Source organism: Gymnoscopelus braueri (assembly GCF_963280865.1).
Source record: "Gymnoscopelus braueri genome assembly, chromosome: 13".
Classification (NCBI taxonomy): Eukaryota; Metazoa; Chordata; class Actinopteri; order Myctophiformes; family Myctophidae; genus Gymnoscopelus; species Gymnoscopelus braueri.
The window spans coordinates 8,923,803-8,949,529 of NC_137615.1; the positions used below are offsets into that span (position 1 = coordinate 8,923,803).

General features: G+C 44.0%; 1 protein-coding gene across 1 annotated transcript in view; it reads right to left on the reverse strand.

The window, feature by feature from the left end:
- Positions 1-25,727, reverse strand: part of LOC308099383 (trinucleotide repeat-containing gene 6C protein-like) — a 130,387-nt gene that overhangs the window by 19,356 nt on the left and 85,304 nt on the right. The window contains exons 5-13 of the mRNA XM_080448125.1: positions 16,734-16,918; positions 15,266-16,042; positions 12,926-14,402; positions 11,576-11,847; positions 9,787-10,039; positions 5,023-5,232; positions 3,098-3,231; positions 1,685-1,768; positions 512-751 (exon numbers count right to left, since the gene is read on the reverse strand). Coding sequence (XP_080304251.1) covers positions 512-751; positions 1,685-1,768; positions 3,098-3,231; positions 5,023-5,232; positions 9,787-10,039; positions 11,576-11,847; positions 12,926-14,402; positions 15,266-16,042; positions 16,734-16,918 — 3,632 coding nt within the window. The remainder of the gene's footprint in view (positions 1-511; positions 752-1,684; positions 1,769-3,097; positions 3,232-5,022; positions 5,233-9,786; positions 10,040-11,575; positions 11,848-12,925; positions 14,403-15,265; positions 16,043-16,733; positions 16,919-25,727) is intronic.

Consider the following 25,727-nt stretch of genomic DNA (forward strand, 5'->3'; position numbering starts at 1 on the left):
CTATTCCACAATCTCCAAATGCTATATAGAATAGTCTGGAACTACACATCCCGAAATCCGAGGCAGGAAGCTGTCATCTGTTCGTCATTTCCGTTCACAAAGGAATATTGAAAAAATAATTTTTTTAAATGTCCATTTCTGACTAAGCAGCAATCTTTATATGCTTCGATGATTTAGATTTATATTTGCGTGACTGTAAAGACGCAACGGAAGCGGGGAGGAGGCTTCACATCCGCTTTATCGCTTGATCATTTTCAGAGCTTCCGTGCTCCATACTGTAATGACGGAAGCGTTTGATAATTGTGGGAGGCAACAGTGTGGCTCGCGAGACTAGTTAATGTGTATCTCCTCGGACTGTTTCGGGAAATAACTGTTATCAGAGCACACTATGACGTCCAAACCAGAGTACTCTGAATTGGGAGCTGCTTCTCAAGAGTGTATTTCTGAACGCACCCAAAGTAAAGTGAAGAGGAAAAAAAAAATAGGAAAAGAAAATGGCGAGTGTGATTACCTTATCCATGAAGGGTGAGCGGGGGTCAGTGGAGGGGTCTTTAGAGAGGAGGGGGGGTCGTGGTGGGGGGCAGCCGCCCATGGATTTGTTGATGAGGCTGTTGTTGTAGTCGTGTTGGGGGGCCATGCCCCCCATCCCCCCGCCCCGCTTGTCCAGCTCCGACTTCTTCTCCAGCAGGGCGCTCATGGCCGCGTCCAGATTCATGTTGTTGCTCTTCAACGCATCCTCTGCTGGGTCCCTCTGGAGGAACAAACCGGAACGAACCGCCCGTCAGTCAACCATATGAAGAGGTTTTATTTTCAGGCAAATATATTTCTCCTGTTGTGTCATTTTTGTCATACATAATTTTCTGAATTTCCTCCCTAATTTTGGGTGGGTTTTGGGAACATGTCATCATGTCAGTGGTGGAAAAAGTACTCAATTGCTTTACTGCAATGTAAAAGTACAAAAGTATTGGTATCAAAATGTACTTAAAGTACCAAAAGTAAAAGTACTAAAATGTTTGAAAATAGCTGATCTACAAGCTCATAACACATCGTGATGCGACGCATTGTGAGCTTGTAGATCGTTATTTTCAAATAGCCTATGTATAATATAGGGCTAAAGTGGTTAAATTTAATGTGTGTTTTATAATATAATAATTTGTATCTGCAAAGTAACTAAAGTTTTCAAATAATTGTAGTGGAGTAAAAGTAGAATATTTGCCTCCGAGATGTAGTGGAGTAGAAGTAATTGTAAGTACTTACAAGTACAGTACTTACAAGTACAGTACTTACAAGTACAGTACATGAGTAAATGTACTTAGTTACTTTACACCACTGTCTGATGGTACGTGTTGTGTTTAATATCAACATCCTTTCTTTATTTTTGTAAACATTTTTTTTAATGCATTCCTGACAACAATAATACAACAAAAGAGCTGGGAAAGAAAGACAAAGTGTTGTGTGCCTCTAGAGCGGGGAGGTCAGTAAACAGACTATGGTAATGTAAATATGAATTGGTAATGATGGATAGCGTTGTGTGCCTCTAGAGCGGGAGGCCAGTAAACAGACGATGGTAATGTAAATATGAATTGGTAATGATGCATAGTGTCGTGTGTGTCAGGTGGTAAAATGTAAATATGAATTGGTAATGATGCATAGTGTCGTGTGTGTGTCAGGTGCTTGGACTCACAGGGAAGCCCATGTCAGTCAGCTGTTTGATGAGACGGTTCATCATCCAGGCTTCCTCCTGCTGCTGCTTCCCTGGAACCTTCACCTGTGAGGGGAAAAAGGACATCAGCTTTGAGTGCATGTTCATGTTCATGTTCATATGCATGTTTAACCCGTTAAGACCTGGAACGCATCTGTGTCACTTTTTGATTTGAGCTAAAAAAAGCATTATTTTACACTTTGGCTATTCAAAAATAGCAGATATACAAGCTCATAGCGCTGCACCGAGTGCCGCGCTATGAGCTTGTATGTCTGCTATTTTTGAAAAATCGAGAAAATGTGTGCAAATTAATATATTTATATTCTTTTAAAGCCAACATTTTTAACTCAAATCTTTGCTTCTGGGACCCCCTGTAACAAAATATTTTGAGATGGGGGTCGGCGGCCAAATACATATCATTTTGGGGGTCCTTGACATGAAAAGGACGCCCTAACAGTACATGCGTTGTAGATTGTAGATGCTATTTTTGAAAAAAATCATGAACATTTGTGTCACTTGAATCCTTTTTTTTTTTTTTTTTTACCTATGTTGCTATAATCAGTGGTTCTCAAAACTCTTTCATGTCAAGGACCACCAAAATATATATGTATTTGGCTGCGGACCCCCATCTCAAACTATGTTGTTCCAGGGACCCCTTAGAAGCAAAGATTTGAGTAAAAAATGATCGCTTAAAAAAATATACATATTCAAAGATTTGCACACATTTTCTCGATTTTTCAAAAATAGCATATCTACAAGCTCGAGCTTGTAGATCTGCTATTTTTGAATAGCCAAAGTATTAGCTTATGGTTAAAGTAGTTACACAGATGCGTTCCAGGTCTTAATGGGTTAAGTACCGCTGTGTGTGTGTATCGCTAAAGCTGCTGTGACAATTCTAATCAAATGTCCTTTTACGTTGTGTTTTTTGTCTCCGTGTCCTGAAAAGGTGTGTCCTATTAAGAAGGTAAGTGATTAACCTTTTTTTTTTACTGAATTGAAATGTCCCGTTATAACATGTTTCTTGTGCTTAATGGTTTACATAAAGCGTATTGAATTGCCTCGTTGTTGAAATGTTCTATACAAATATAAACTTGCCGTGCCAAACGATACCCTGTCTAAATAAAGGCGGATTCATATGTTTGTTGCTCGACAAACCGATGTATTTTCATCTCGAGAATGTCGTCAACCTAGATTCGAACCCGGTTCTCCCAGATGGGAAACCAAAAACATCTACCACTAGGGCGAGAGGGAACCCCCCCCCCCCCCCCCTGCCCAGGTGAGAAATTAGGTTTTTGGGATTCGGCTAAAGTTGGACAACTTCTTCGGTTGAAAGTACGTCACTTTTTGTCTTGTGGGACATTTTGTGGAACAGGGTGTGCAAGCAATGAAGCCCACCTTCTGTGGGACCTTCTTGTAGGCGTTGTTCTCCTGGGAGGAGGAGGTGCCGCTCCACATGTCTCCATCATCTGCGTCCCACTGGAGCTGCTCCTCTCCACCTCCTCCCCAGCCTTCTTGCATAGGTTTCACTGCTGGACCCACGCAAAAAAAACAATCGCATGTACATTTCTTGAGCATTTTAATGCCGTGATACTTTAACTTCAATTACTACTCAAGAGGCAAATGTTGTACTACACTACATTTATTTGACAGCTTTAGTTACTAGTGACTTTTCAGATTTAGATGAATTCATAAAAAAGGCTTCAAAGTGTTTCACAAATTGCAGATCTACAGGCTTACATGAATGCACATACAAACACATACATACACATATTTACATTTAAATCTATGCTTGCATACATATGCTGCATATATACCTACATTAGAAGTAGAAGCCACGCACACAGCACCTCAAAGTGTGCTATATGACTAATGTACACACTGAGCTATTCATTTACCTTACAGCTTGTTATTCTTAAGGATTTATTTTGTTATTGTTGTGAATGCTGCTGAAATGTTGAAAAACCAAAACCAAGCAACTTTGGGTACTCATATTCATAAGATGTAATAAAGAAAAAAAAGAAAAATCTACTGTTATTCTTGGAGGCTGTCCGAAACAAAACGCAGTGTGTTAAAACTGCCACCAGGGGTCAGGGTGGTCACATCTCTACTCTACAGTGTGTGTCCTTGGTTTGACACATAAAGGAGATGACTATTGATGATGTTAGCGTGTTGGAATACACACATGAAGCATTTTATACGCTTCAGACCCAAACACAGAGCACCAGGCTGTCTAGACCAGTCATTCTCAACCTTTTTCTTTAATTTCAAGGACCCCCAGTATGATATTCATTAGGCCACGGACAACCATTTGATACATTTATTTTTCTTTATCTCTGCGACTCCAATCTACACTGTAAAACCCTCAGTGTTAATTCAATTCAAACTGATAATTAGAAGGAAAAAAAACCTTCTTGGTATCTGTCTGTCTGCTTGCCTGCCTGTCTGTCTGCCTGCATGTCCGTCTGTCTCTCTAAGTCCCTTTTATGCCCATGTATGGAGATCACTGATGTCATCAATATGATGTCATAATACCTACCGATGTCACAGTCTGGCCGCCGAGTACTATGCCAATGGGTAATAACTATGATAAATAATCCTGTACAAAGTACTCTGAGAACGGGTACAACGGGTATTGCATAACCGGAGGGCATGCATCTCCCAACGGGCAATGGCCTTGTGCAGGGAACCCTTAGGGGTACTTGCCAGCACTGCAGGGGTCCGCAAGATTGTGAGGAAAATAAGATTTAATTATTTTTTCATATAATATGTAAAAGAATGTGGTTGTATCTGGTGTGGAATGTGGTTGTAGTCATCTGTAATGACTATAACTGTACTAAAAGTGAGAGACTGAGTCTAACGTGAGACAGAGTTGTAATTGTTCACTATTGCCATATACACTATAGCCGTATACATTTTGAAACTGCAATTAAAACATTTATGAGCAAAAAGGGGATACTTCAGTATCCCCCTTTTGTCTCAAAGACAAAAGGGGTTCAGTGCTCAGAAACTGTTGAGAACTCCTAGTCTAGTGTATGATAAATACGGCCTAATTAAATAATTTTTTTTATGTCGGTGTGGGCTCTCTTTAACCCATTAAGACCTGAGGCGATTCTTAAAAAAAAATCTAAATCCTAACAGTTTTTTGAAAAAAAATATAAAAAATATTTTTTCACGATTTTTCAAAAATAGCAGATCTACAAGCTCGTAGCGCGGCACTCGGTGCCGCGCTATGAGCTTGTATATCTGCTATTTTTGATTAGCCAAAGGCATCTAAAGTGACACAGAAGCGTTCCAGGTATCAATGGGTTAAAGCTACTCACCACTCTTACAAGCTGCAGATCCCATGGGCGGGGGGTTTCCTCTGCTGTAGCCCCCGCCGTCAGGTCCGTTGTCGCCCCCCCAGCCTCCACAGCTCCCGGCGGACTTGCCCCAGGCGGCCGTCCCGTTGTCCACGCTGACCGGAGGGGGTGCAGGCTCACCCCACGACCCCCCCTCTGGTTTGGCGTGGGTGCTGGACATCTCTCCCCAGCCTGGAACGAGACGCCACAAAACAACCGCCGTTAGCAATGATGACGGTAATTGACTTTCTATTCACAAAGACCTTTTCAGATCACCTGTGGTGTAAAGTAACTAAGTACATTTACTCAACTACTGTACTTAAGTACAATTTTGAGGTACTTTTACTTTACTGGAGTATTTCCAATTGTCTATACTTTTACTTCTACTCCACTACATCTCAGAGGCAAATATTGTACTTTGACTCCACTACAATTATCTGAAAACTTTAGTTACTAGTTACTTTGCAGATATAAATCATTATATTATAAAACATACATTAACCTCTTCAGCCCCATTTTATACCTAGGCTATTTGAAGATAGCCGATCTACAAGCTCACAACGCGTCGCATCGCGACGCGTTGTGAGCTTGTAGATCTGCTATTTTCAAAAATGTCAGTACTTTTACTTTTGGTACTTTAAGTACATTTTGACACCAATACGTTTGTACTTTTATTCAAGTAAATTTTGAATTCCAGACTTTTACTCGTAACAGAGTACTTCTACATTGCAGTATTGATACATTTACTTGAGTAAAACATTTGAGTACTTGAGTATCACCCCAGGTGATGAGCCCGGTTTAGGAACAACCCTAAAACACCTGATTCATGCTTGGTTGTCCGCAGGTGTCCCGCAGCGATAACATTAAGAAGGTTTATTTGTCACTACTCAAACAGGCAGTTGTGGGTTCTAGGTTTTTTCGGAGGGCATATGATACTTATTCCCTGCACGACATGCGCGCGTATAGGCCATACGCGCGTGGTCAATGGATGAAATGTTTAGTAGACGGTATACCAAATCAAATCAACAATATTAAAAAAATCTGCACGGCATACTACGTATACAGCGCAACACGGTAGAACAGTGGTTTTCAACCATTTTCATGCCAGGGACCCCTAAATTGATATACATTTGGCCGCGGACCACCATCTGAAAATGTTTTGTGCCAGGGACCCCCAGAAGCAAAGATTTGAGTTAAAAATGTTCTCTTTGAAAAATGTATATATATTCAAAGATTTGCACACATTTTCAAGATCTTTCAAAAATAGCAGATCTACAAGCTCATAGCGCGGCACCGAGTGCCGCGCTAGGAGCTTGTATATCTGCTATTTTTGAATAGCTAAAGCTAAGTGGTTAAAATGATTCTGAGGCTATGTAAACTAATTTAGCTGGGGACCCCCCTGGTAGCCCCCCAAGGACCACTGGTGGTCCCCCGGACCACTGGTTGAAAACCACTGCGGTAGAACACACCACTGCATACAGGTACAAGCAACGACATGCAAGTGCGGTTAGGTCTGCAACACTGTGCTAACACAACAACATAACAACAATAATACAGACGGCTTAAAGGGTAAGACCACTTTGGTAGAGGTTTGGGTTGTGTAGTTACCTTGCCATGATGTAACTCCAAAGGTGGGCAAGAAATCAAAAATAATTGCTCCATTGATTAGAAATTGATGATTCAAAAATATGCTCCTCATTGACTTACATTGTATGGTAAAACTGCTCTCAAAGTCACTCTTTTAGCACATAAATGAACACAAACAAAGCTGATTCAGACAATATATAGCATCACCAAACCCAGTACTGTTTGTTTTTTTAATAAAAATGTCAACTTCCTGTTGATTTTACTATTTGAAGATCTGGATCCGGATCCGCGGATCCAGTCCAGGTTTTCTACTTATTAAAAATGGCAAAATCAACAGGAAGTTGACATTTTTATATAAAAAAAACAGTACTGGGTTTGGTGATGTTCTATATTGTCTGAATCAACTTTGTTTGCGTTCGTTTACGTGCTAAAATAGTGACTTTGAGAGCTGTTTTACCGTACAATGTAAGTCAATGGGGAGCATATTTTGAATTATCAATTTCTAATCAATGGAGCAATTATTTTTTATTTCTTGCCCACCTTTGGAGTTACATCATGGCAAGGTAACTACACAACATAAACCTCTACCAAAGTGGTCTTGCCCTTTAAGACTGCACTCAGCTCATGTGGGACAAGCAGGTCTAAAATGTAACTGGGAGCCTGGCGTTGCGAGGCTTCATTAGAAATCAGTCAGTAAAATCTTAAAAACCAATCCAACGCACTGCCAGCGAGTGAAGAGAGGGCAGGATGGGTGTTAATACCCAAAGCTGGGGGCCACATTGATCATTGATCACACTATACAAAACATACACCCGACCCAAATTTGCCACACGTAGCTATAACGCTGTCCTGAAACTTCACATGGAGACACAAGAAATCAAATATTCCCTACAGAGACATCTGACTTGGTGAGCTACTGCCATCTATTTATAACTAATGAGGCACTATTTTACCTTGTGTTGCTGCGCGGGTTCAATTGCCACCAAAACTCATTTTATCCTGCCGTTTTCAACCACTTAAAATATCCGAAGCTCAATATCAAAATAGCAGATCTACAAGCTAGACAATGTGACATCTGTCGCCTGTAAAGACATGTCCAAATCAGAGATGGCAAGTTGAAAGGTGGTTAAACGAGTTTCGGAGCTTCCACTGGAAGTGCTCTGCTGGTTGCAGACCCAGCCATTAAAAATCAAGCATTATCTTTGTATCTTTGTTGTTTTGGAGCATAAAGCATAAAGTGCCAGCCCTGCGGGGAGGGAAAATGCCAGGCAGGGCTTGTCTCTCAGCTGGGCAGGGGACAGAGAGAGAGAGAGAGAAGTTTAGAAGTTGGCCCAGCCCAGTGCTTCTTGGCATGGGGCATAGGGGGACACACTGCTCCATCTCTGCAAGCCCTGCAAGGAATGCCAGGCCCAGTTTAGCTCCCTGTGTGTCTCCAGGGAGAGGTCAGCTCCTGGAGACTGCTCCAATATTACACTTCACACTCTTAACGTATCCTTACCAGTGGGGATGTGTGCATCGAACAATTTCACTGACGTTTAAACAATGTTTTTGTAACCGACTGCACTAACTAAACGGAGGCCATTTTGATCTAGAAGCCCATATCAGAGAAAAAGAAAAAGATTGAGAGTATATAAAAGCCATTTGAAATGCTTAATGCAACACAATTTGTGCTTGTTAAAAGCAACTTTTCATTAGGACATGACTGGTTTTGGCTGCAGACTTTAAATGCGTAAAACCAAAACATGAAAAAAATAAGTCTATATATTTTAATGAATAGTTTAAATGACCATTAATTAGTGATAGTACACTATTCTTGAACATCCCTACTTACCAGAACAAAAAAAATCCACATTGTGGACAAATGTGGCACTCTAATGTACCCTTTTCCATTTGCTGATTTGTTACCCATTAGGGTATGTTATTGCTTTAATGTGTATGTCTCATACAGGGTTGCCAGATCTGCTTATTATAATTTCCCCGCAAGATTTTATTTGAAAATAGCCGATCTACAAGCTCACAACGCGCCGCACCATTGCCGCTTCTTTTGGGCTGGTTTTCCTAGACCTGGTTGCTTGTTTCTCTCACAGAATCTGGCAACACTGGTCTCATAAGCCTGTATAATAACGAATACACTCACTACTAGGGATGCCTGAAATATGACGTCACCGTGCAGTGTCAGGTGGGAGACAGCAGGGGGCGTGTGTGTGGTGACCCTGATCTGTGCTTCCTGCAGTCCCTCCCCACCCCCCCCACCCCTCCTCCTCTCTAACTACTGACAGATGGCGGCTCCCCTCTCTCTCTAATCACACACTTCCTCCGCGGCTCTCCACACTTTGTGCAGATCGGGGTATTTTCACGAGGGCAGTGGCGCTTTGTAAACAGCATTCTCGGGCTTCCTCCGCTCCGGGTGATACCCACGTGAGGTTGCCACGCACGGTTACCCCACACAAAACTCATTTGGATATTCAATTAGATGTAAATCCGAGGAGGACAGCCAAGGTCAAGACGTAACCTTTTTTTTTAAAAAGGATCAAGGGCTTGCGGCTTATGGCGGTGCGGCGCAGCGCGTCTAACCGCGCTAAACCTCTTTAACCGTTGGATAAGGAATCGCGCCACTAGAACCTTTGACACATTTTACATTGTAAGTGAGCAGTAAGAAAGACAATTATTCCTCTATTACAGGTGATGAAAGGGATTATTCTTTGTGTTAACCCATTAAGACCTGGAACTGTGTCATTTTTAGATTTGAGATAAAAAGCATTATTTTACACTTTGGCTATTCAAAAATAGCAGATATACAAGCTCATAGCGCGGCACCGAGTGCCGCGCTACGAGCTTGTAGATCTGCTATTTTTGAAAAATCGTGAAAATGTTTGCAAATCTTTGAATATATATATTTCTAAAGCGAACATTTTTAACTCAAATCGTTGCTTCTGGGGGCCCCTGGAACAAAATATTTTGATGGGGGTCTGCGGCCAAATACATATAATTTTGGGGGTCCTTGACATGAAAAAGATTGAGCACCACTGATATAGAAACATAAGTTTTTCAGAAAACTGTTGGGATTTAGGAGACATGTAGAATCGGCTTCAGGTCTCAATGGGTTAAGTCATGTAATTCAACAGTGTGATGAGACTGCATCAGGCTGGTCGTCGTTACCTTGAGCCATGAGAGGAGGTCTGCTGTGAGGGGGGGGTCCAGTCTGGTGCGGTACAGGAGGCTCCATGGTGGGGGGCCCTCCTCCGCTGGGCCCGGGGTTCTGAGGCGCGTGGCCGTGGTTTTGGAGGGGCGGAGGCGGGCCGTGGTAGGGGTGAGAGTGAGAGTGGGGATGGGGGTGGGGGTGGGGGTGGGGGTGGTTGTTACCGGCGCCTGGTGGGGGGTTACTTGCTCCTCCGCCAGGGGTGGGCTTTCCCTGGGAATAGGGAAATGTTAAAATGAATCCACTATTGAATTTACTAGATTAAATTAATGAAACAATCTAATTATAAAAAAAAAAAAATTTGAACACTCTGCAGTCCTTCTGTAACTGTAGCAATCCTGGGTTTTCTGTGAAATCTAATCATGAGGTATTTTTCAGCACGTTTTATTTCATTTACTATTTCTCATACAAAAAATACCATAGAGCACCGAAGTCTGACGTAATTTACACATCCTACCTGGTTCGCGGTTTTCCAGCCCCATTCTGAATTCCCATACACGTCTTTAATATCGCGTCGAATAAGAACTGTGTTCCAAAAATAAACAAATGATCCCGGCGGTTTGACTCTTATGGATATGAAGCATCGACTGACGGTGAGAAAGCGATAATGTTACTTCCACCGAATTAGTTAAATTTTCGCCAGAAACAGACTGTATCAAAATATGAGTGACTGACTATCATAAACGATACAGAGCCACCTCGCTGACAATATCGCCGAGACAGTTTGTTTATTTTTGGACCACAATTCTTATATGAGACGATTCTATGATGACTCAATGTTATTCTCCATAGAGAAATTACTTTACGAACCAGGAGATGAACGAGTGACGTCAGGACTTCTGTACTCTATTGTCTGCATCTCAAATACAATACAGGTATATTAAGTGGTTAAAGGAGTAGTTCACCCCAAAAAATACTTATTTTCTATCAATTGCACACCCCATGTGCCGGAAATCCTACCGGAAATACACCCGGGCATCACATTATTGTCTTAGGAATGCCACAAAAACAAAATAAAAATCCCTGAATTCAAGGCTTCATGGGGTGTGCAATTGATAGAAAATAAGTCATTTTTTTGGGTGAACTACTAACAAGGCTAATCGATTCAGAATGGTTTTGTGTCGATTCGTTGATATATAACCAGTGGTGGAAAAAGTACTCAAATTCTGTACTTAAGTAAAAGTACCAATACTGCAATATAAAAATACTCTGTTACAAGTAAAAATCCAAAATTTAAAATTTACTTGAGTAAAAGTACAAAAGTATTGGCATCAAAATGTACTTAAAGTACCAAAAGTAAAAGTACTAAATATTTGAAAATAGCCGATCTACAAGCTCTCAACGCGTCGCGATGCGACGCGTTGTGAGCTTGTAGATCGGCTATTTTCAAATAGCCTATGTATAAAATAGGGCTAAAGTGGTTAATGTATGTTTCATTATATCATAGTTTATATCTGAAAAGTAACTAGTAACTAAAGTTTTCAAGTAATTGTAGTGGAGTAAAAGTACAATATTTGCCTCTGAGATGTAGTGGAGTAGAAGTAAAAGTATTGGAAATTGGAAATACTCAAGTAAAGTACAAATACCTCAAAACTGTACTTAAGTACAGTACTTAAGTAAATCTACTTAGTTACTTTCCACCACTGTATATAACCCCAAAAAACAATTGTGTTTCTCGATTATTCGGTCATAGGTTCTAAATGTGGGTTTTCGATACGCGTTCGGTTAGTTGCCCAGCCCCCGTCATACCTGGGAGCCTCCTGGGTTGTTCTTGTCCCACAGGTTGACAGCCTTGCTGTGGGCCCCGGCGGCGGGGTCCCCCCAGGCGGAGGTGCCGTCGTCGATCTCCATCTTGCGTCGGACGGACGGCGGGGACGGCTCCTCCCAGCCGGTGGGCTCTCCTCCACCACCAGAGAGGTCCTGCTGCTTGCCGCTCCGACCCGCGCTCTGCTTCACGGAACCCGGACCGCCCCACGAACCCACACCCCCTCCTCCTCCTCCTCCTCCTCCTCCTCCTTCTCCTGGGGATGGCATGACCGTGATAGATGACAATTAACCCATTAACCCATTAAGACCTGAGGCGATTCTTAAAAATGTTTTCTAAATCCTAACAGTTTTTTGGGAAAAAAATTAAAAATATTTTTTCACGATTTTTCAAAAATAGCAGATCTACAAGTTCATAGCGCGGCACTCGGTGCCGCGCTATGAGCTTGTATATCTGCTATTTTTGAATAGCCTAAAGACATCTAAAAGTGACACAGATGCGTTCCAGGTCTTAAAGGGTTAAGGCCTGAGTTTCCGATTCTACAAAAATGTCTTCTAAATCCTAACAGTTTTTTTTTAAACAAACGTATGTTTCTATATCAGTGGTTCTCAAACTTTTTCATGTCAAGGACCCCAAAATGTATATGTATTTGGCCGCGGACCCCCCCCATCTCAAAATATTTTTTTCCAGGGACCCCCAGAAGCAAAGATTTGAGTTACAAACGTTTTCAAAATATTCAACGATTTGCACACATTTTCTGGATTTTTTCAAAAATAGCAGATCTACAAGCTCGTAGCGCGGCACTCGGTGCCGCGCTACGAGCTTGTAGATCTGCTATTTTTGAATAGCCAAAGTGTAAAATAATACTTTTTAGCTCAAATCTAAAAATGACACAGATGCGTCCCAGGTCTTAATGGGTTAAGTGCCATACAAATGATTGGGATTTTTATTGTGTTTTTGACATTGAACATTGGAACAAGTAAGTAGTAATTATCACATTTATGTTTGCAACTGATTTGGCTTTGTAAACAAAACAATGCACAGGGCAGATATGAAAACAATATTTAACACGCACAAACTGACCGATACCAATAATCAAAATAAATAATGTACTATGGCCAAAACAGGCCATGCATTTAATTTGGTACTTTCCAAATTGTTCAGAAATAGCGTAAATAGCCAGATTTACAAGCTCAAATCGTGTGCATTGTGATGCGTTGTGAGCTTGCAGATCAGCTATTCCAGCAATTTTTCAACAGATATATTACAATAATTGCAATTATATCTCAAATAATTACAATCAGGCGATCATGTAATAACTGAGTCAGGCCTACCTCCACCTCCTGTACCGTTGGGCCCGTCCTGGGGCTTGCCCCCCCAGCTTTGGTCAGGACCAGCGGATCGTTCGTCCTGGGGCTTGCCCCCCCAGCTTTGGGCAGAACCAGCAGGGCGCTCGTCTTGAGGCTTGCCCCCCCAGCTTTGGGCAGGACCAGCGGATCGTTCGTCCTGGGGCTTGCCCCCCCAGCTTTGGGCAGGACCAGCAGGGCGCTCGTCTTGAGGCTTGCCCCCCCAGCTTTGGGCAGGACCAGCAGGGCGCTCGTCTTGAGGCTTGCCCCCCCAGCTTTGGGCAGGACCAGCAGGGCGCTCGTCTTGAGGCTTGCCCCCCCAGCTTTGGGCAGGACCAGCAGGGCGCTCGTCTTGAGGCTTGCCCCCCCAGCTTTGGGCAGGACCAGCAGGGCGCTGGCTGACCGACTCTCCCCAGCCTCCACCTCCACCTCCGGGTGTTCCAGGACCCGGAGCGGGCTTCCCTCCCCGGCTCCGGGGTCCGTCTTTCCAGCCTCCCGCCTCTCCATCCCAGGACGGGTTGGCGGGGCTGCCCTTCTTGCCATCTCCCGGTTCCCCCCAGTCTCCCCCACCGCTGTTACAACCGTGGGGGGCTTTCGGCTGCTCCCCCCAACTCTGAGGCTTGGCCTTACTATGGGAGTCCTCCCAGCCGGTGGGTTTCTCCTCTCCCCAGGACTGGCCACCGTTTTTGGGGATGTTGGGGGTGTTGGGGGCTCCAGGCGGTGGGTTCCCCCCCCAGCCTCCAGGGCCGTCGGAAGGCTTCTTGTTGCTGGGAAGCTCCCCCCAGCCAGAGCCGTGCTGGTTCGGGGCGGCCATGCTTCCACCCCAGCCTGGCGCGCCCTGCAGGGTAGCAGGCCCGTCGTTCTTGCTCCCAGAGTCGGGTCTCTGATGCGAGGCCACGCTAGCGCTTTGGGGACCTCCCTGCGGATCGTTAGGGGTGGAGGGGCCGGAGCTCCAGGACTCGGTGCTGGCTTCTCTCTTGCTGGCTTCTCTCTTGCGGTTCGCCTCAACGCTGTCCCAGGAGGTGTGCTGGCGGACGGGGGTCTGTCCCCAGCCGCTGTTACACAGCACCCTGGGGTCCAGGTCCGGGGCGGGCAGCAGAGGGGGTTGCTCGTCACCCCGGGACAGGCGGTGCGCACCGCGGCCGGGATGCCCGTCCGCGCCGTCACCGCTGCCCTCGCTGGCGCCCACCGCGCTCTGAGCTCTGCTCCACGAGTTGACCTGCTGGTCCTGGGCAGGAGAGCCCGGGGCGTCCCAGCCTCCCGGAGCCTCTCCTCCTCCTCCTCCTCCTCCGGAGTGTTGCTGCTTCCCCCCCCAGTCGCCACTGGACTGGTCTCCCCAGGACCCTCCGGAGCCTCCCCTGTGGCCCCAGCCTGAACCCGACTCCCAGCCGGACGTCTCCTTGGACGAAGCCACCTTGGAGTCTCCATTGCTGCCCCACACAGAGCTGCCATCTTCTCCGTTGACCTGCGGGGTAGGGTTGTCACAATCACAATGACGTTTTAGTTGACGATTAATATACGATTAACGGTTGAATTGTATAAAAACTACATTTCTGTTTGCGCTTTGGGCTTTGTAAACAAGAATTGCTCACTACCTTAAATATACAAAGAAATGACAGACAAATGACCGGGACCAATAATCAAAATAAATAATATACTATGGCCAAAACAGGCCTTTCCAAAATTGCCAATCCTGTGAGCTTGTAGATATTTTCACTATTTTTCAACAGACGCATTCTTAGATTATACATTATAAATGTCTGTATCTCAAATCATTGTGATCAGGCGATTATGTAATAATTGTGACTCAAGGCCAGTGGTGGAAAAAGTACTAAAATTCTTTACTTAAGTAAAAGTACCAATACTGCAATATAAAAATACTCTGTTACAAGTAAAAGTCCAGAATTGAAAAATTACTTGAGTAAAAGTACAAAAGTAATGGCATCAATATGGTAATGGTAATTAGTAATGGTATCAAAATATTTGAAAATAGCAGATCTACAAGCTCACAACGCGTCGCGATGCGACGCGTTGTGAGCTTGTAGATCTGCTATTTTCAAATAGCTTAGGTATAAAATAGGGCTAAAGTGGTTAATGTATGTTTCATAATATCATACTTTATATCTGCAAAGTAACTAGTAACTAAAGTTTTCAAATAATTGTAATGGAGTAAAAGTACAATATTTGCCTCTGAGATGTAGTGCAGTAGAAGTAAAATTATTGGAAATTGGAAATACTCAAGTAAAGTACAAATACCTCAAAATTGTACTTAAGTACAGTACTTAAGTAAATGTACTTAGTTACTTTCCACCACTGCTCAAGGCCTACCTGTGTGGCGCCGGGCGGCAGCCGGCCCACGGGGCTGCCCGCGCCCCAGCCGGACACGCCGCGGACGGGACTCGGGGCCTCCCGCTTCGAGCCGCGATTCGGTCCGTCAGAGTTAAGGTTCCGAGGTTCCGAACTGAAAGACACATTCGTGGAGGAGGACGGGGTGGAAGGGTGCGCGCCGTCCGCCGGGTCGCCCCAGGCACTGCCGCTACTCGCCGAGGAGGGGTTGTCGATGCCCCCGACGCCCATGGCGACTCCAGCGCTGGCGTTGGCGTTGTCGCCAGGCGGGTTGCAGAGGTTGGGTGAGGGTTGAGAGGGGGCGTTGGGGTTGGGTCCGGGCCCGTCGTGGCCCAGCACGGGCCAGGCGGACGGGTTGGCGTTTGGGTTCAGGTTCAAGTTAAAGTTGGGGGCGGAGTTAAGGGAGGAGCCCCAACCTCGGCCCCCTCCTCCTCCCCCTCCTCCTCCTCCTCCTCCTCCTCCCAGTTGAGGGTCATTTTTCCCGTCGCCCCCCATTGAGGACTGAGGAGGGGGGCAGTGGGTGGGTCCGGGCAGCCCGGATGATGCCCAGCTGCGATTGGCAGCGGCCTGGTTGGAGAGCATCCCGGCCCCAGGGTGATTGGTGGGGCCGGGCCCAGAGCTGGCGGCCGCCTTGCTGCCGGGGTGGCCTGCAGGGAAGTGGCCCGTCTGGCCGTTGGTGCTCATGCTGGCTGCTGTGGCACCGGGGTCACTGTCTGACGAGGAGCATCCTCCTCCGGCCGACGCTGGAGGAGCCTGGCTCTGGATGATGGACAGGGTTATTATTAGAGTTAACTACATATATTTACAAAATATCAGAACACTAGAACAATGTCCATAGTTTTAGTCTTTGTCAATTTGAATTAGCCTCGTATTGTGGTTGGATATGAAATCTTCCAATATTTTTTTTTACCTCTGTTGTCAACAATTGTCAAAACCAGAATAGCAAAAATATCTGAAGCTCACACCTTGTAGATCAGCTATTCTTGCTAATTTTTCATAACTTTTTAAATCTCGCCCCATATTAACTCATTCCCTGCCTAGAACGACTAAAACGACTTTTGTCCTTTAAGCCCCCTCTGCCAAGAACGACTAAAACTATTTATTTATTAATTTTTTAACCCAAAGACCAAGGAGATATGATTTGTTGAAGATCTAAACTCCCATCCACTTCCTTGTTAACTTAAAACTTGAACATTTTGTATCTCGGCTCCTGAGTACTTTTTTTTTTAAATTAAAAATCTCTGGCAGTGGGCAAACGCAAAAAAAAAAAGTTCTGGCAGTGAATGAGTTAACAAACACAAGAAAAACTAATTAAACCTTAAAGCTGAGCCTTTTCACACAATTTAAACTTAACTAGCAAACCAACTCCACCACTGGAAAACAAAAACATCAAAAATAAATCAAAGTTTTTTTTTTAAATATGCAAAATAATAATATATACGGTAATAACCTGGGTAATGGAGGGCCACGCCTCTGTGTCCGTGTGGTCTATGATCAGTTGATCCCAGCCACTGGGATGACTGGGAGACGCGGCAGCTGTACTGCTGCTGGTGGAGGTGGCACAACGACTGGATGGCAGGGGTCCCCAGAGGGGACTATCATACTGGGATACCTGGGAGCTCTGGACAGGCAGTTCTGGAAGAAAAACAAGAGACATGGTCACATATGCATGCAATGATTTTCTCACACATCACATACTGCTTCACAACCTGGTCACAGACAAATCTAACAACTCTCAAACCCATAGAATCACTTTACAAACAGACATTAAAAACACTTGATCAAAAACCCAACCGTTACCACCATTGCCGTATAGTTCAAAAGTATAATTTATTTAATTTTGATGGCTTTAAACATTTTGCAGATGCTTGTCTCATTTTTAAGGTTTTAAATGGGCTTGCACCTCCACCACTAAAACAATTCATAGAGCGAAGAGAAAGTGGTGACAGAACAACAAGGGCAACTACCAGGGGAGACTGTGAGGTACCATTCAGACAGAGTGTGTTTGGTAAAACAGTCTTCTCTGTTAGAGCCTCCCATCACTGGAACAGTTCCTACCGAAGTAAGAGAGACCACCAACTATCTAACTTTCAAATTCAACCTTAAAAGATGGCTTAAAGCTAACCAAATTTGTAATCATGAGTAAATTTCGGCCCCATTAATCACTGCCTTCTCATATTTTACTGTATTTGTTTTGTCTTCTGTACTATGTCTACTTGTTTTGTATTGTTGACGATGTCTTTTTTTGTATGGATAACTATACCACTTTTTTAATAGCCTGCTCAGGGACTACAGATGAAAATTAGCCAACTCTGGCTAACTCTGGCTCATTTACATGGATGTGAATAACTGTTAAATAAATGTTGATCAATGTGCATTGTCCCTGTTAAATAAATAAATAAATAAAATAAATAAAAATAAACATCACATGTTTACTATAGTCTCGCTAGCCAGACTGTTGCCTCCCACAATCTTCAAACGCTTCCGTCATACAGTATGGAGCACGGCAGCTCTGAAAAATGATCAAGCGATATAAAGCGGCTGTGAAGACTCCTCCCCACTTCCGTTTCGTCTTTACAGTCGCTAACATTTGTCCTAATATAAATCAAAATCATCTAAGCATATATAGCTTGCTGCTTGGCGGAAATGGAAATTCTAAAATGTAAAGATATTTTAAAATATATATTTTTTGTGAACAGATGCCAGCTTCCTGTCTCTGCTTTCGGGATGTGTAGTTCCAGACTCATTCGGAGATTGTGGGATAGTTGTCTGGCTACGTGTTGACTACCGTAAATTTCGGACTATAAGCCGCGACTTTTTTCCCATTTTTCGACCCTGCGGCTTATATAACGGTGCGGCTTATCTATGGATTTTTACAGCTAACGGCCACTAGGGGACCTCCTAAATCTATGGATTTTACACCTGCGGCTTATAGTCCAGTGCGGCTTATATATGTACAAATCATTCAATTTAGCTGCTGCGGCTTATATTCAGGTGCGGCTTATAGTGCGAAAATTACGGTACATGTGTTTACAGGTGTGAAGAATTGTGTGAAATTATATTTCGTACAAGCTCCATCATTTGTACTTTTCAGGAAAGAGGTATTGCCTGAGTGGCAATTCGACCGAACCAACCGGGAAAAAAAACGTCAATGCCTGTACCTGTCTGTCCCCGCCCATTTCAAGGAAGCCGGTGTGGGCATGGCCTTCCCCGATTGGCTTAACCTGACCGGTCAACTATTCACTGATTGATTGGCTTCAGATATATGTAGTTCTTCGGTTCTCGGAAACCGTTGTTGCCCCCCCCCCCCCAACTGCCACCTGGCACCGCACATAATGCAGACACACACCGCAAATGTGAGGCCCTTTGGTCAAACACTTTATAGTTATGCCCGCGACAGACTGACACAGAGATGCAGAGATTCACATTTTGGTGAATTATAGAAGGATGAATGGAAAGCATTCTAACAAATATGCAAAATGATTGCGATCAGGCAGTTATATAACAATTGTGACAGAGGTCTAGAGAGTCTTCTGTCATCACGCCCACCCATTATGGTATGGATGAGATACCATGGAAACATGTGTGTCTAAATATAGGTAGAACTGATGTGGTGTGTTGTTAATGAGCATCAGTACCACCCACCACACTGACAAACAAGCACCATGAGATCCACCGACATCACAGAGAAACAAGGCCTCTACGAGGATATAAATGGAACATTTACCCACTCATGAGCGCTTTACTCTGCTTTCAAACTGCACTGTGAGTGCATATATAAAGGACCATTAGTCTCAACCAGATCAATTATTAATACACTACAAAAAGACGATTCCTCATTCATTCAATAATACATACAATATACTTCTTTGTTCTTTCCCTGGGTCACTGTCAACCAAAAAGGCTTTATTATTAGGCTACTATCTACTAAAAATAGCCGATACACAATCTCGCGATTCAACACGTTGTGAGCTTGTATATGGCCGTGTACTGTAGATCTGTCAGATTTAAATGTTTCTTTTTAAATGTTGAAATGTGTGTCATTTATTTTGATTTGTTTGAAGATGTTTCTCCTACAACCCATTAAGACCTGGCGATTCTTAAAAATGTTTTCTAAATCCTAACAGTTTTTTGAAAAAAAATCTAAAAACATTTTTTTTCAAAAATAGCAGATCTACAAGCTCGAGCTTGTATATCTGCTATTTTTGAATAGCCAAAGAAATCTAAAGTGACACAGATGCGTTCCAGGTCTTAATGGGATAACAACATGCCCCAAATAGGCACTCAAGAATGAAGGTTGTTAATCAATTAAACCCAAAGAGGAAAAAAGGAGCAGACCTAGTACAGAGCCCTGGAGGACCCCGGGCAAACTAACTGTACAGGATTTACAGTAAGTGTAGAACTGATGTAGTACTAATGCACCCAATGAAAGGCTACCCTTGAACTTGCCCTGAGAATTCTGCTTCCCCAAACCCCCGAGTCAGCTCGTGCAACTACTACTCCTACTCCAGCGCCGTTTGCTGCTGTTGTTGTTGTTGTTGTCACTGCGCATGTGCAGCCTTGTGCGCGTGTGCCTGCATGTGTGTGTGTGTGTGTGTGTGTGCATGCATGTATGTTCTGCACGCACACACACACACAGACCTATTGAGTCACAGCAACAACACAGACTGTGTTTCTCCCCCTCGCTGCACAGTTGACTTGCAATGCTCACAAAAAAATGCATGAGAGAGAGAGAGAGAGGAAGAAACAGAGACAGAGGAAAAAAAGGGGGCACTGTGTTTCTAACACACACACACACACACACACACGCACACGCGCACACACACACACGCGCGCGGCGCTGGTCGTTCTCTGCTGTGAGAGAACAGGACGACCGCCATTTTCTCAGTCCTGAACCAGAGCCAAAAAAAAAAAAAAAAAAAACACAGTCTCAGAGCTTTCCTTCCTGCCGGTCTCTCTCTCTCTCCTCGCCAGCGCCGCACGCCCGCTCACAACACAACAAATAAACAACTAAACGCTCTCAGTGGGAAACACAAGTCGCCACGCACACACAGTCGTAGAACAAAACCACATAATCTACAGTACACTGTGCATTAGATGACACACTGACACAACAATCCAGGGGAACATCTTGGCGGGTGTCGGAGGTTGGGTGGGTTGGTGGTACGATAGTTTGATTCACTCAGGGCCGGTGCTAGGCAATTTGGCGCCCTAGGCAATATTTTGCCTGGCACCCCCCCCCCCCCCCCCATTTTTAAATAAGAGCACCCCGGTCTCTTTGAAACAGTAAAGTAATTCAGAGGACAGGAGCCTATCCTATGTCTGACAGCGCCACGCCACCGTTTTCTGCCACAGCGCAACCTAGAGCCTGCATAATATTTTTTTTTAACCCTTTAAGACCGGGGGACGCATCTGTGTAACCACTTTATCCATATTTTATACTTTTGGCTATTAAAAAATAGCAGATATACAAGCTCATAGCGCGGCACCGAGTGCCGCGCTATGAGCTTGTAGATCTGCTATTTTTTTTTAAATCGTGTTTTTTTTTTGCAAATCTTTGAATATATATCTATAAAGCAATTGTTTTTTACTCAAATCTTTGCTTCTGGGGGTCCCTGGATTTTTTTTTTTTTTAGATGGGGGTCCGCAGCCAAATACATATCGTTGTGGGGCTCCTTGACACTGACATTAATATTATAGCAACATAAGTGTTTCAGAAAACTGTTTTAAACTGATTTAGAAGACATTTGTAGAATCCCCAGAAGCAATAACATTTTAGCTAGAAATGCTCGCTTTAAATATATATATATTCAAAGATTTGCACAACATTTTTCACGATTTTTCAAAAATAGCAGATCTACAAGCTCATAGCGCGGCACTCGGTGCCGCGCTATGAGCTTGTATATCTGCTATTTTTGAATAGCCCAACGAAATCTAAAAATGACACACAGATGCGTTCTCAGGTCTTAAAGAGTTAAATACACTAGTGGCGCCCTAGGCAACTGCCTACTCTGCCTGATGGGCGCGCCGGCCCTGGCACTGATTGATCGAACGCCGTGGTGGTGAAATCAACCCCAGGCATACCTGTGGTGGAGAGATGCCTCTATATGAGACCATGATGGTGATAGAGAACCAACGCCGGCCATACCGGTGTCGCACATTGAAAATAGCCGATCATGTGTGCAACGTGTTGTGAGTTATACGTTCAGCTTTAAGGTTAGAGTAAAACAATGACCCCCAAAAAGGTTCCCAAAAGATCCTAGTCCTCACACGATATAATAGAAATTGTGTGTGTGTTTACGCGTGTGCGTGTGCGCGTGTGTGTGTGTGTGTGTGTGTGTGTGTGTGTGTGTGTGTGTGTGTGTGTGTGTGTGTGTGTGTGTGTGTGTGTGTGTGTGTGTGTGCGTGCGTGCGTGCGTGTGGTGTTGATCTGGGTTAACAGGGGTGTGTGGGGGTTAAGCCCAGGGTTTTTCTCGTTACGTGCTTCATAATGGATAAAAAGAAAAACAAAACAAAAGGGAGACTCCCCCTCCCCCCTTTTCAAATAATTCACTAGATATTTAACCAGGACCTCGGACCTCCATCTGCAATTAGTACTTTCTACCTACCGACCACGATATATATATGAGAGAGAGAGAGAGAGAGAGAGAGAGAGAGAGAGAGAGAGAGAGAGAGAGAGAGAGAGAGAGAGAGAGAGGAATGGTGGTGGTTCTCACAGGCATACCCTCACAACATGCGACGTAACGCTACTGCCGCTGTGTGCAGGAGAGAAGAAAAAAAAGAGTCAAAGCTGAGCCGAAATTCCGAGCGGCACCTACACTCCTAACCGACAGAGGAGGAGGAGGAGGAGCCAAGACAGAAGCTCTGCTCTCATGTTAGGAGAAGAAGAAAGATAGAGGACAATGTAACGGAGGCAGATAAATACATCATGAGAGAAGGAGAGCGGGGGGGAGGGGGGGGGGGGTACACACAGAGAGAGAGAGGAGAGAGAGAGGAGAGAGGAGAGAGGAGAGAGAGAGAGAGGAGAGAGGAGAGAGGAGAGAGAGAGAGAGAGAGAGAGAGAGCGCAATGGAGGGAAGCTCGAAGCTTGGCAGCGGCAGAAGAAAAAAAATGTTGCTGTCGGGTGGAAACCTCGTATGTTCGAAACCGTTAGTTTTCAGGAAATGGAAAATAAGAACACATGTTCCAGTGGAACCAATGTAGTTATTATTTAGTCACAAGCTCTCGTTAATACTCTGCATTGACTCAATATTTACAGAACCCACAGACACACTTAACCGCAGTCACCGCATTATGAGCCTGTAGATTGCCTTGTTTCCGCAACTTTCATACAACGAAATAGGCATTCATTCAAATATGGGCTTTAAAAATATTTTTTTTAAATGTGCATATCAATCAGATTTTCGCTGTGATTCAGTATGATAAATCATATTTCCTAACTATGCCCAAAATATGCCCAATTCAACAAATATATAAATATTGCATGTCTTACTAATTTTGACAGCAAAAAAAAATTGAAATGTGGAGATACAAGGTTTGTGCGTGTCAGTAGTGTGGATGAAGGCGGGTATTGTTTACACATGCTCCCAGCGCCTACGGAACTACACAATAAGTCAAAGTCCCGCCGAGAACAAGAGGCACATTATCCCTTTAAGACCGGGAACGTATCTGTGTGTCATTTTAAGATTTATTTGGCTATTCAAAAATAGCAGATCTACAAGCTCATAGCGCGACACCGAGTGCCGCTTGTATATCTGCTATTTTTGAAAAATCAAGATTTTTTTGCAAATCTTTGAATATATATATTTTTAAAGCGAACATTTTTAACTCAAATCTTTGCTTATGGGGGGGGGGGGGGGGGGGCTATGAGCTTGTAGATCTGCTATTTTTGAATAGCCAAAGAAATAAAATAATCACACCCTGTGTGAAGTGGGCGGTGTCTTGCTAGCTAATCACAATACTGAATGGAGTCAACCAATCATGTACAAAAAATAAATACATTTATTGAAACACTCTTTATGATGGAAGAAACCATAACTTGAAAAAAAACAAGTTATGTTTTTTTTCAAGTTATGGTTTCTTATATAGGGCTATGCACATGTGTCATGTGACACTGGCCAATCACAGTCCTGAATAGACTGTGATTGGCCAATCACGGTGCATTGTACAAATTGTACAAATAGAATTGTACAAAAATTGTCACAGATTCTCTCCCGGTCTAAATGGGTTATGGCCGTGTGTGTGTGTGTGTGTGTGTGTGTGTGTGTGTGTGTGTGTGAGAGAAGGTCGCTTGGTGCCACCATGCTGCCACCCCCGTCCTTTGTGTGTAAATAAAGACCCCTCATGCAAACCCATGCCTGACCCATGCCTGATGATTTTTCCCTTTTCTTTTATATGTGTTGATGATATGCGTCATTGTGTTATTTGTATGCTATATGTTGATGAATTGAATCATAGGACTACAATGGAAACAGGTCCCCAGGACTTTTCTTTGTGTTATCCTTTAAGCCTTACTAATGTCTGACTGTACCCTGTGCTGTTCACATTGTTGACTAATAAAGTATTCAATCAGTCGATCAAAAGTTTGGTTCTGCAGTTTTACTGTTATTCAAAGATGTCAAAGGTTCCAGGGTTAAGTCCTGAGCAGGGTCCAAATGAGGCTCAGAGAACCTCATCTGAAACCCATGCTGTAGTGCATTGGTTCTCAAAGTGGGGTCCGGGGACCCCCAGGGGTCCTTGGGGGGGGTACCAGGGGGTCCCCAGCAAAATGTGTGAATATAGCATCACAATAAATGTATACTTTGGCTATTCAAAAATAGCAGATATACAAGCGCATAGTGCGGCACAGAGTGCCGCACTATGAGCTTGTAGATCTTGTAGATCTATTTTTGAAAAAATCTTGAAGATCTGTGCAAATCTTTGAATATATTTTTGAGCGGTGTAACCTATATGACCTATAAGTGGGTTTAGGACCCATCCGTGGTGAAAGTTTTTCTTTCCGTCACGAAAATGTGTCTTTCGCTGTGACGCCCTGCTGTGGAAAACACGCCCATTGGCTAAGCTTCGCAGGATTGGCTGTGATTGGCTAGCGAGACACATGATGAAATCAACTTCAAACTTCGCAGACACACTGTGATTGGCTAGCGAGACGCATGATGAAATTAATAATAATGTAAAAAATGTAAGCACGTCACTTCGCAGGACGTGCTGGGATTGGCTACCGAGATGCATGATGAAATGAATAACTCATAAATAGCACCGCTCACTTCACACTGGGTGTGATTTTGTTTTCAAGCGAACATTTTAACACAAATCTTTGCTTCTGGGGGGTCCCTGGCACAACATATTTTCAGATGGGGGTCCGCGGCCAAATATGTATCGATTTGCGGATCCCTGGCATGAAATAGTTTGAGAAGCACTGCTCTAGTGCATGACGGAAACGCATCCGGAACCCGTGAAATACACAGAATGACGGCAACGTGTGCTTATAGTCCTCATAGAGAGGGAGAGAGCCAAATGGAGAGTTGTGGAGGTGTAATGTGTGATGATGCGGCATATACAGTATTAGGAGGCCTCAGCTGGTCTCACCCTGGCCTAATGAAGTCCCCCAGGGGCCGGGAGGAGAGGAGAGGCCTGAGGCCGATTCAACAAATGTCTTCTAAATCCCAACAGTTTTCTGACAAAACGTATGTTTCTATATCAGTGGTTCTCAAACGTTTTAATGTCAAGGACCCCCAAAATGACATGTATTTGGCCGCGGTCCCCATCTCAAAATATTTTGTACCAGGGCCCCCCCCCCAGAAGCCAAGATTGGAGTTAAACATGTTCGCTTCAAAAGAATATAAATACATTAATTTGCACACATTTTCTCGATAAAAAAGAAAATAGCAGATCTACAAGCTTGTAGCGCGGCACTCGGTGCCGCGCTATGAGCTTGTATATCTGCTATTTTTCAATAGCCAAAGTGTAAAATTATGCTTTTTAGCTCAAATCAAAAAGTTACACAGATGCGTTCCAGGTCTTAGGACGAGAGGAGAGGAGAGGAGAGGAGAGGAGAGGAGAGGAGGCCCCCGGAAGGTGCGGAGCTGACAGAGTCTGCTACCACAGCCAGGCAAACGAGCTGTCAGACATGCGGCCTGCATGCTGCCGCACGAATCGACGCTCGCACGCTAAGCACCATCCATCTCCCTGGACCGGGTGGTGATAACTCCATGTTTAAATATGGAGTTACAACGAGGCCCCCACCACGCCCCCGCTGGCCTTTTGATTTGTTGCCTTGAGATACAATGCATTACTTACTTACATGGGTCTTCAACAAGGGTCCTCAAGGGTTACTACAGGGGGCCGCCAAATCTTTGTGTGATATAGGATGTTTTTTTTTCTTCTTCACATTAACCCATTAAGACCTGAAGCCGATTCTACAAATGTCTTCTAAATCCCAACA